This window comes from Suncus etruscus, chromosome 1, assembly GCF_024139225.1.
Source record: "Suncus etruscus isolate mSunEtr1 chromosome 1, mSunEtr1.pri.cur, whole genome shotgun sequence".
NCBI classification, from domain to species: Eukaryota; Metazoa; Chordata; class Mammalia; order Eulipotyphla; family Soricidae; genus Suncus; species Suncus etruscus.
In genome coordinates, this window is record NC_064848.1 from 84,591,947 (window position 1) to 84,604,458 (window position 12,512).

Genomic DNA, 12,512 nt, shown 5'->3' on the forward strand with positions numbered 1-12,512 from the left:
GGAAGGAAGGAAGGAAGGAAGGAAGGAAGGAAGGAAGGAAGGAAGGAAGGAAGGAAGGAAGGAAGGAAGGAAGGGAGGGAGGGAGGGAGGGAGGGAAGGAGGGAGGGAGGGAGGGAGGGGAGGGGAGGGAGGGAGGGAGGGGAGGGAGGGAGGGAGGGAGGGGAGGGAGGGAGGAGAGGGAGGGAGGAGAGGGAGGGAGGAGAGGGAGGGGAAGGAGGGAGGGGAGGGAGGGAGGAGAGGGAGGAGAGGGAGGGAGGAGAGGGAAGGAGGTAAGTAGGCTTGATATCTAGGATATATAAAGAACTCACAAAGGTTGACTCCATAAAACCTAAAAAGGCCATGAAAAATTGGGGAGAGAAAATGAACAGAAACTTCTCTGAGGAAGACTAACAGGTGGCCAATAGACACATGAAAAAAATGTTCATCATCATTTATCATTAAAGAAATCCAAATCAAGACAAAGTAAGATATCATCTTATACCAGTAAAGATGACACATATCTAAAATAACAGGAACAATCTTTGTTGGTGAGATTGGTGAGAAAGGAACTCTCATCCACTGCTGCTGGTGGGAATGCTGCCTGATCCAACCCCAATGAAAACTGTATGGAGGGTTCTCAATAAACTCAAAATTAAGCTGCCTCATGACCCAGCAACCCTTGTTTTGGATGTCTATCCCCAGGACAAACAAAACATTCATCCGAAAGGATGTATACACACAGCTATTCATTGCAGCACTCAGTACAATAGCTAAGACTTGGAATCAATCTAGATGTCCAACAACAGATGAGTGGATTATGAAGATGTGGTACATATAGACAATGAATATTACATAGCTATAAGGAATGATGCAATCATGCAATTTGCAGCAACATGGATAAAACTGGAAGATAATATGTTAAATGAAGTCAGAAGAAGGAAAATATAGAATGATATCATTTATATGTGATATTTAGAATAACTGCATGAGGGGCCGGAGCGGTGATGCAAGCTGTAATGCGATTCCCCCCCCCCCTGGTGTGGGTGTGGCCCCAAAGCCCAAAAAAAAAAAAAATGAAGGAATAACTGCACGAACAAACATAATGGTCTAAAGGGAAGTTGTCTCGAACACCCTTTGCCCCAGAGTATAGTGAGGAGAAGGAAAGAAACTGAATGGTAGAGGAGAGACACAAATATGAAAGAAAGGGAGCCAGAAGCCAAGCAGTCTCAGGTGCATTGGCAGTGTAAAAGAAGGACAGAATTAAATATCCAAACAAAAGGCAACAACAATGGAATTAAGAGACCCAAACTTTAACAATCTAAATTTAAAAAGGGTGGTATAGGATACTACTGGATACAATGTGTTAAATGCTATCAAAGGCGCTGAGGACTCAGGTCTGCTTATGTAATTGATAAGCTTGTTAGCAAAGACAGAAGTAGCTCATATATCTTTTTTTTTTTTTTTTTGGTTTTTGGGCCACACCCGGTAACGCTCAGGGGTTACTCCTGGCTATGCGCTCAGAAGTTGCCCCTGGCTTGGGGGACCATATGGGACACCGGGGGTCGAACCGCGGTCCGTCCAAGGCTAGCGCAGGCAAGGCAGGCACCTTACCTTTAGCGCCACCGCCCGGCCCCTAGCTCATATATCTTATATAAAAGGAAAATCTAAATTTACTTAATATAGTCTACCTATTGTTAATTTTCAATAGCAAGTACAAATGATACAGAATATATTAATAAAATTATTGGCACAGAGGATGAAACTAGAGAGAATCAGTTTTAAATACAAAGAGTACAGCCAAATTGTACAATGTGTAGGGCACTTGCCTTGCATGTAGCAGACCCAGGTTCAATCCCAGCCTCCCCAAATGGTCCCTTGAGCTTGCCAGGAGTGATCCCTAATCACAGAGCAAGGAGTAAGCCCTGAATTTCTGGGTGGCCCAAGAATGCCTTGTACCCCCAAAAAAGCAAACAAAGAAACAAATCATACTATGGTTGACGCACATAATGTTTCTGTATGAACTCTTCAAACACGGTAATTTTAATTAAGTTTATACAGAATATATAAAATATAACTGAAAGATCATTTCAAATTCAAACGTAAGAGTTACCTGCTGCTTGAGGAAATCCAATGGCTGGGGGAAATCCAGCAGTCCCAGCATATGGTGTAGAAATGATACCTGGTGCACCTAATGGAGAAGAGAAATAAATAAATAAATAAGTAAATATAATATAATATATAAATATGGTTGCCAAGCCAATATAAAGTAGCTATATGAGGATCCATTATCATATATTATAGTGAAGTAACATTTCTGGAGATAAACCTCTTTTTCTTCTTCTTTTTTTTTTTTTTTTTGTTTTTGGGTCATACCCAGTGGTGCTCAGGGGTTACTCTGCACTCAAGAATCACTCCTGGCAGGGACCAAAGCAATAGCAAGCAGCCAACCCAGAGGGATCCTGGTTCGATTCCCGGCATCAGATATGGTCCCTGGAGCCTGCTAGGAGCGACTTCTGAGAGCAGAGCCAGGAGTAACTCTTGAGAACCACTGGGTGTGACCCAAAAACCAAATAATAAATACATTTACATTAAAAAAAAATCACTCCTGAGTGGCTCGGGAGACCATCTGGGATGCCGAAGATCCAACTCTGGTCAACTGCCTGTAACCGCCCTACCCACTGTTGCTCCGGCCCCATCTTTTTTCTTCTTTATTGCTTTTGGTTTTGGACCATTTCTGGCAGTGATCAGAGCTTACTCCTGCCAGGTCTCAGGGATGCCCTGGCACCACATAAGATGCCGAGGATTTGTACCTGGCTCAGTTATGCATGAATGCATTACCTACCAAGTTAACCTCATTCAAGTGGGTTCAATGTTCAAAAGTACAGCTTTTTATGTATTTCAGTTTGAGATTAGGTAAACATTTTTACATTCAGAAAATTGCATTTATGAGAAAATATTAATAACTTATAAAAATCACACTGATTTATAAAATGTGTACTAACAGAAATGGATTACAACTGGGGGCGGGAGTTTGGGTCACACCTGGCACTCAGGAGTTACTCCTGGCTCTGTTCTCAGAAGTAGCTCCTGGCTGGCTCAGGGGACCATATGGGATGCGGGGATTTGAACCAGGGTCTGTCCTGTGTTAGCCTCATGCAAGGCAAATGCCTTAATGTTGTGCTATCGCTCTGGCCCCATATTAATTTTTTTTTGAGCCAAAGAAACAGTAGATTGGTTAAGTTTGCCCTGTACAGGACTCTCTCCTGGCTTATTTACTGGCACCACAGAACTGACCTCTAAGAAGAGCCAGTATTAAGTTTTGCATACAGTTGATACAACAAAAAAATTTTTTCCTTTGAGAAACGCATACATCAAATTTAGGAATTACAAGATATTTGTATGTTGATGATCTAGTGGTTTAAATACAAATGTGTGGCTTAGAAGTGATCTATGATCGGTAGAGAAGGATTCTCAGGACATGAAATTTGAGATAGACATTACACATTTGAAAAGAGCACTGAGTATGTATTACATGTTAAATGCTTTTTTTTTTCTTTTCTTTTGGAAGACAGGTGACTATCGTGACAGAAGAATTCGTTTCTTGTAGGCAAAAAAGTAGTAGTAAAAAACTTGATTTTGAGCTGGGAAGATGGCTCAAATGGCTAGAGAAATAGAGGCTTTTATGCCTATGTTTATCCTGGGTTTGAGTCTCAGTACCACACAGTCCCAATAGCACAAGAAGCAACAGAGTAGTCTGTGAGCACTGCTGGGTGAAGCCCCCAAGCAAAACAACAACAACGAAAAAAATTTTGTTTTGGACATGTCAAACTTTAGATAATACAAATGACACCTAAAGAAAATACTGAGAAAGTAACTCAGAACAAATGCTTTAAGAAAACACAGATATATAAATTATCTATATAGAAATGAACATAAAAGTCACATACAAAAAATAAAAATGGTGCAAGATAAAAACAAAACTGAAAATAGTAGATATACATAAATAAATGGTACAGGAAAGAAGAGTATTCTACGAAAAAGAAAAACAACTTTAAACAAAATTACAAACTCCAGACTCAATAGAGCTCAAAGAAAATGAAAAAAAAAAATAGATAACTTTATAGCAGAGCAAAGTATTAAGTTAGAAAGCAATAAGGAAATGATAATTTTATAGAAAAAAGTATATAGGCTATGTAGTTTCAAGAGCTGTTTAAAAGCTCATATAAGTTTATCATCTCCAATAAAGAGAATTATTAACGCAATTTGTTAAATATGTAGCTATGATTTATAACAACTGAATGAAATATAGTTATCAACTAATTTCAGAGACAGAGATAGCAGAAATAACTGAAGATTAAGGAATGAAATGAAAGGAAGTGAAATTAAGACATATTCACTGAAAACATATGCGAACCAAGCATTTTTCCAGTACAAAGGAAGTACTGAATCAGGGCTAGAGCCTACAGTGGGTAAGGTGCACACCAACCCAGGTTCCATCTCCAGCATCCATATGGCCCACCAGCAAATTCCTGAGAGCAGACTCAGGAATAATTTTTTTAAAAAGTGCTGAACCAATCAGAACAACCCATACGAGTAAAATAAATAAAACACATGTATTTAACATATATTCTTGTTAGATATAAACTCCAAGTAAGCTTAAAGTTCCTGAGTAAAATAATTTATCCAATAATCTTTTTTTTTTGAGGGATAAGGAGTACTCACAGAAATTTAGAAAGTCTAATTCGATAAAAATAAAAAGTAATGAGGCCAGGGAGATAGCTTAAAAATCCAGAGCACAAGGCTTTACACATTGGTACCCGATTGATCCCTGGCACTGCATGGTCGCTCAGCTCCTCTGACAGAGATCCCCAAACAGGGAATAGACCCTGAACACCAAATACCAGTTATGGTGGAAAGCAAAATAAAGCAATGGTAGATTACATTACTGTTGTCAAGTATTAATTTGTTCCTGCTATATAAATCTGGCCCATCTAACTTATACAGTGCCTCCTGTGGGAGAGGCATATATATATTTTTTTTGCCTTCACCCTCCCCACATATATTTCCATGCTATTCCTACTACCTTTAATAATATGACAGAAAGTCAGACACAAAAATTCTACTTATACACAAGAGCTTCATGATGTTTTGTAAAGTAATAATAATACCAGGCCTCATTCATTTTTCAGTCACAAGAATGTCACTAATTTAAGAGTGACACTTTCAGCCTGCAAGTGAAGATGATTCATGCACACCAACATGAGGCAACTATTTGTTGTTATAAACCACTGAGGTATGGGGGAAGGATGGAAAGAGAGGTAGTTTTCTTTCTATTTTTAGGTCACATCTGGCAGCACTAAGTAAGGGGTTACTCCTGGCCCTATGCTCAGAAATAGCTCTAGGCCTGCTCAGGGGACCATATGGGATGCTGAGATTCGAACCACCGTCCTTCTTCATGGAAGGCAAACGGCTTACCTTCATGCTATCTCTCCAGCCCCAAGAGAGGTAGTTTTCAAATCAACAAACCGAAAAAAAAAAAAAATTTAAAAAACCAAAACTGGCTGGAGAAATAGCTGGATGAGTCCTATGGGAGCCCTAGATGCAGTTTTTAGTACTCTACAGTTCCTCAAGTATTGTCAGGAGCAAGTCAGAGCGCTGAACTGGTGAAGAGACCCAAAGCACAACTACCATAGCCCCCAAACATAAACCAATACACCAGCTATGGGAGCTAGGGTGGCAAAAATGACAAACATGACCATGGCAAACCCAAACATGACAATAATCATAAACCACTGAATTGCAATAAATGGAAGAATTGGTACAATTACCAGAACCAAAGTATTTTTGTTTTTGTTTCTGAGTCACACCCGGCAGCACTAAGGGGTTACTCCTGGCTCTACACTCAGAAATCACTCCTGGCAGTCTTGGGGACCATATGGGATGCTAGGATCCGAACCACCGTCCTTCTGCATGCAAGGCAAACACCCTACACCCATGCTATCTCTCTGGCCCATACCAGAGCCAAATTTTAAAATAATTGTTTCCAAGTAAATTATATTTAGAAAATCTCCATTAAGTGATGCTCCTTAAACAAGTAGAAACAAATATTTTTTTTTTTTTTGGTTTTTGGGCCACACCCGGCAGTGCTCAGGGGTTACTCCTGGCTGTGTGCTCAGAAATAGCTCCTGGCAGGCACGGGGGACCATATGGGACACCGGGATTCGAACCAACCACCTTTGGTCCTGGATCGGCTGCTTGCAAGGCAAACGCCGCTGTGCTATCTCTCCGGGCCCAGAAACAAATATTTAAGAAAAGTAACCTAGCAGTTAAAAATCTTGCTTTAGGGGCCGGCGAGATAGCATGGAGGTAAGGCGTTTGCCTTCCATGCAGAAGGACAGTGGTTCAAATCCCGGTATCCCATATGGTCCCCCATGCCTACCAGGGACGATTTCTGAGCATAGAGCCAGGAGTAACCCCTGAGCGTGCCGGGTGTGACCCAAAAACCAAAAAAAAAAAAAAATCTTGCTTTACACTACAATTTGAGAAGAATGGGAAAACAAAGAAACAAAAAAGCCAAGCGTATTTGTTCATTTTGATTTTGTTTTGGGGCCATCTCCAACAGTGCTCATGGCTTCACTCCTGGCTCTGCACTCAGGAAGTATTCCTGGTGGTGCTCATATGTGATGCCAGGTATTGAAAGCAAGTCATCCACATACAAGGCAAATGTCCTATAGAAAACGTATTTGTTTTTTGTTTTCAGGACACACCCAGACATGCTCAGCTCTTCATTCCAGGATCACTCCGGTGGGCACAGGGGCCCATATGGGATGCTGAGAATTGAACTCAGGTCGACTACATACAAGGCAATCATCCTAGAGTACAGGCGGGGGTCGGGTGGGGAGGAGGGAGACTTGGGACATTGGTGATGGGAATGTTGCACTGGTGATGGGTGGTGTTCTTTACATGACTGAAACCCAAAGACAATCATGTATGTAATCAAGGTGTTTAAATAAATTAAAAAAATTTATTTTCAGTTATATTGGAAGTGTACCTTAGGAAATTATCTTCTGAGTGAACTTAAATCACTTTGATACCTATTCATTTGCATTTTCTTTCCTAAAATGTAAGTCTTCTCTTTCTGATAAAAATACTCATTTTCACTAAAACTACTTGTGATCACTCAGACAAGATTGATTTGTTTGTTTGCTTATTGGTGGGTTGGTTTTGAGAAACGTGAGTCTACTCTCTTCCAACCTATTGACTGGTTGCCAATAAAGCTTTTTATCCACCCCCCCCAAAAAAAAAAAAAAAAAAAAGTCCCACCAAAATGTTATTCTTACAATTCCTCATCTCCTCCCTTTTCAACAATTCTGATCTAATAGACATTTTTTTGTTTGTTTTTGGGACAGACACACCTAATGATACTAAGGGGTTACTTCTGGCTCTGCATTCAGGAATCATTTCTGGCAATACTCAGGGGAACACATGGCATATCGGGCACTGAACCTGGGCCCACGACAGGCAAAGCAAGTGCCTTACCCATGGTACTATCTATTTGGTCCTAAAATGATGTTACTATACCTTAAAACTTTATCCATTGTCCAAACAGTATCTCCATTGGAGATAAAGGGGTAAACTCATCCTGTCTATAAGCAAATGTTGCTGATGACTCAGCACTGGAGTCAGCTTTCCCACTGTGTTTCTTGTATAACAGCAAATTTCTAAAGAAACATCCTTAATGTCCATATCAGATAAAGATAAGCTAAATTACGGACCATCAGTAGCTAATAGACAGAACCATTTAAATATCAAATTATAAAAATATAAATGAATAAAAAAAGCACAATGAGGGAGGCCAGAGCTGCCTGGAGCAGCTGACCCAGGTTCAATCCCCAGCATCCCATGTTTCCCCAAACCTGCCAGGAATGATTTCTGAGCTCAGAGCCAGGAATAACGCCTGAGCACCGCCAGGTGTGGCCCAAAATCAAACAAAAAATTGCACAATTGGGACAGGGCATATAGTTCAAAGGGCTAGCAATGTGCATGTTGGAGATTGGGGTGTAATTCCTAATACCACATGATCTATTGAGCACTGGCATAAAGTGAACCCTGGAGCAACTTGCCAGGAGTCATGACTCACTGAGTCCCATCAGGTGTGCCCCAGGAACCAAAAACAAAAGATTAAACAAAAGGAATAATTTGAAATTTTTTAATGTATTATGATAGACAATCACATCTGGCAGTATTCAGGGGTTACTCCTGGCTCTGCATTCAGAAGTAGCTCCTGACAGGACCAGGATACCATATGGGATACTGGGATTCAAACCACTGTCTGTCTTGGATCAGCTGTGTGCAAGGTTGTGCATCTCTGGCCCAGAAAAGTTACAATTTTGATGTTCACTACATCTTGGAATTGATGGTATCATGCAAGTCAGGGGAAAAGGACAAATGCTAAATGATTTTATATATGAATAATGAAACACAATAAGAACATAACCTATGGGCCCGGAGAGATAGCACAGCGGCGTTTGCCTTGCAAGCAGCCAATCCAGGACCTAAGGTGGTTGGTTCAAATCCCGGTGTCCCATATGGTCCCCCGTGCCTGCCAGGAGCCATTTCTGAGCAGACAGCCAGGAGTAACCCCTGAGCATCACCGGGTGTGGCCCAGAAACCAAAAAAAAAAAAAAAAAAAAGAGAATATAACCTATGACCACAGACCTTTAGAGTCTCCCTAGAAAACTGAATTTGTTATGAGTAGGACTAGAAGGTAGAAAGGAAGAGAGGAATGAAAGGAAAATTCAAGATAGTGGTGGAAGGCTGTTCATATGTTTGGCATATAGCAACCAATGTATTCCAGAAATATTAACACTACTGTAAACCACAGTGCAGAAATTGAAAATATAATTTTTTGTTTGTTTTAATCCACACCTGGCAATGCTCAGGAATTACTCCTGGCTATACATTCAGAAATTATTCCTGGAACGCTCGGGGACCATATAGGATGCCATGGATCGAACCTAGGCTGGCATGTGAAGGCAAACACCCAATCCACTGTGCTAATATATCACTTTGGTTCCCCAAAAATATCTTTTTTGTTTTGTTTTGTTTTTGGTCACACCCAGCAGAGCTCTGGGGTTACTTCTGGCTCTACACTCAGAAATCGTTCCGGGCGGGCAGGAGAGATTAGCATGGAGGTAGGGTGTCTTTCATGCAGAAGGATGGTGGTTCGAATCCTGGCATCCCATATGATCCCCCGAGCCTGCCAGGAGCGATTTCTGAGAGCAGAGCCAGGAGTAGGCCCTGAGCACTGCTAGGTGTGACCCAAAAAACAAAACAAAACAAACAAAAAAAAAAAGAAATCGCTCCTGGCAGGCTCGGGGGACCATGTGGGATGCTGGTATTCGAACCACCATCCTTCTGCATGCAAGGCAAATGCCCTACCCCCATGCTATCTCTCCAGCCTCCTAAAAATATCATTATTAAAAAAAAATTAAGTTCTCTATTATACACTTATAAAAAATTTCCCAAGATATATTGTGATAAAGGGCTGTAGCATATGCTTCGCATGTGAGGTCCCACTGTCTTCTTGGCATTGCTTAGTATACTCCTGAAGGTTATGGACTGAGGAGCACCAAATGTCAAGTCCACAGATCCAAGCATAGTACCATAGGGAGTAGCTGCTTGACTTCCCAAGCACTGTGAAAGGGGTCCTATCACCTTGCAACAAACGTCTAAAAGTGAGTTACTGAAATATAAAATTATTGGTCATGGGCCTGGAGGAATAATATAGGGGGTAGGGTGTTTGCCTTGCACATGGCCAATGTGGGATCAATCCCTGACACTCTCTATGATCTCCTCAACCCTGTCTCCTGAGCACAGGCCAGGAGTAAGTCCTGAACACTGCTAGGTATAGCCCTAAACCAAAACCAAGCAAACAAAAATAACAATAAAAATAAACTAAATTTTAAAAAATAAATAAAAAATTACTTATAAAAAAATGAGGACTGTACAGTGGTTAAGGTTCTTGCCTTGCATATCTCAGACGTTTTGATCCTTGGCACCCCATATTCCTTGTCAGGAGCGATCCCTGAGTCCAGAGCCTGAGTAAGCCCTGAGCAATGAGTGTAGCATCCACCAAAAAATAAAAATAAAAATTTTGAATAAAGTTACAAAGTAACTTAGTAACACAATTTCAGATAATCGTTTATTGTGATATTTACTGAACATATAATATTTTTGGTTTTTGTTTGGGGGGCCACACCTGGCTTCTTATCTTCTAATATTTTAAGACATAATTAATAGACACCTTTTGACTTGTTTTTCCTTTAGAATTCCTGGGGAAGGACCAGAGAGATAGCATGGAGGTAAGGCATTTGCCTTGCATGCAGAAGGACAGTGGTTTGAATCCCAGCATCCCATATGGTCCCCCCTGCCAGGAGTGATTTCTGAACATAGTGCTAGGAGTAACCCCTGAGCGCTGCCGGGTGTGACCCAAAAAACAAAAACAAAAGAATTCCTGGGGGGAAAAAATCCAAAACTAAAAGGCTGACTGGCATACATAAATGAATAAAGAGAACTTTTACTTCAGAAAAACTGCTTTGTTATCCAAAACATAAGTACTCACCAAAAGCAGCAGCCATTGGGGGATCAAGAGATGCCTGGCCATCACCAGTAGGAAGGTCTAAGCGAGTGAAGTCTCTGCTTTTGTCGTTATTATATTTCACATTAAGGCTGGTGAGCTTGGAGAAGTCAATACGTAGAGTGCAGCATGCATTATAAATATTCTGGCCATCCAGAGTCTAAATAAGAAAGGGACTGATGTTTTTGCAAGACAATACTGACAAACGAAGCAGCCTTTACTGATACAAAGCAACAATCAGATGTAAAGCGGAGAGCAAAAGCCCAAGTAATACTTGTTTACTTTCTCACCTATCATTAGCTGCCTGAGTCTAAGAGAGAAAAAGAAAATCTCTAACTCAATATTTTCATCTGTAAAATAATAATAATCGTACCTTATGGCAATATTAAACAAAATATATATTATACATAAGTATAAGCAATTATATGCTATTGTATTAGAAATTACTATTTTGCCGAAGCAAATTTTACTTTTCATGTTATAATAAAGGTTATAAAAGTCAGCATTAAATACACTTACATATGGTTCTTGTCAGTATCAAATATATGAAATATAATTATCTCCAATTTCTATGTTTGCCATATGATGTGTAGAATGATTTTGAGGTAGTTCTTATAAAAGACCAAATGTTAAATCACTCCTCTTTTTTTTTTTTTTTTTGGTTTTTGGGCCACACCCAACCGTGCTCAGGGGTTACTCCTGGCTGTCTGCTCAGAAATAGCTCCTGGCAGGCATGGGGGGCCATATGGGACACTGGGATTCGAACCAACCACCTTAGGTCCTGGATCGGCTGCTTGCAAGGCAAACGCCACTGTGCTATTTCTCCGGGCCCTAAATTGCTCCTCTTAATAATTTACTAGTGGAATATTTTTTGGACTATTTATAAAAATAAATACCAGAACCAAAACATATAAACCCCCCCCCCAAATAATCAACTATATACAACACAATTAGGAATAATGATAGAATGGAACTACATGAACCAAATATAACCAACGTACACTTTTGTATCTTCTCAAAAATCAAGAACATGGGGCCGGCAAGATAGCATGGAGGTAAGGCGTTTGCCTTCCATGCAGAAGAATGGTGGTTCGAATCCGGCATCCCATATGGTCCCCTGAGCCTGCCAGGGGCGATTTCTGAGCGTAGAGCCAGGAGGAACCCCTGAGTACTGCCGGGTGTGACCCAAAAACCAAAAAGTCAAGCACACATGTGTAGAAAAAAGATAAAATGAGTCAACAATGAATGTTGAAAGGATAGTAGACTGTGACCAAATTAAAGATGGCACAAAGAAAATATAAATCTATTCCATAAATCATTATTTTATCAAAATATATTCAGAACTAGAATTTAAATATGGCAAATAAAAATGAGTCCCAGAGATTTGAGAAATCATTAAAAATTTAATACATTTCATAAAAGGACTCATTTTTAGTCCATTATGAAAGAGCATATGTTTTGCTATGTACAGAAATAGTATATCTGATGTCATGTATGAATATGTACACAAACATATCAGCAAACACAGTAAACTTAGCAATAAGTAGACAAAACTGACTTCCTTCAGTTATAACCGAAGTGATTAGCAATGTAAAAAACTTAAATATACCATCATTAAAAAATTTTAAAGGTCATATTTACCATTTTTGCATAGTGTGCATTCAATGGGTCAGCATACTGAAGCAAGGCTTGAAACTGATTATTCTTCGTAAAGGTGATAATCTTCAAGACAGTGCCAAATTTAGAGAATATCTGAAAAATAGTTCACGTTAGAACTAAGTTAAGAAAACATATTTTGCTTTTTGGGCCACACCCTGTGATGCTCAGGGGTTATTCCTGGCTATGCCTTCAGAAATCGCTCCTGACTTGGGGGACCATATGGGGCACTGGGGAT

The 12,512-nt window shown here is 40.2% G+C and overlaps 1 protein-coding gene across 1 annotated transcript in view; it reads right to left on the reverse strand.

Annotated features, from left to right (window-relative positions):
* Positions 1–12,512, reverse strand: part of PTBP3 (polypyrimidine tract binding protein 3) — a 95,158-nt gene that overhangs the window by 11,325 nt on the left and 71,321 nt on the right. The window contains exons 6-8 of the mRNA XM_049785244.1: positions 12,260–12,370; positions 10,604–10,778; positions 2,090–2,167 (exon numbers count right to left, since the gene is read on the reverse strand). Coding sequence (XP_049641201.1) covers positions 2,090–2,167; positions 10,604–10,778; positions 12,260–12,370 — 364 coding nt within the window. The remainder of the gene's footprint in view (positions 1–2,089; positions 2,168–10,603; positions 10,779–12,259; positions 12,371–12,512) is intronic.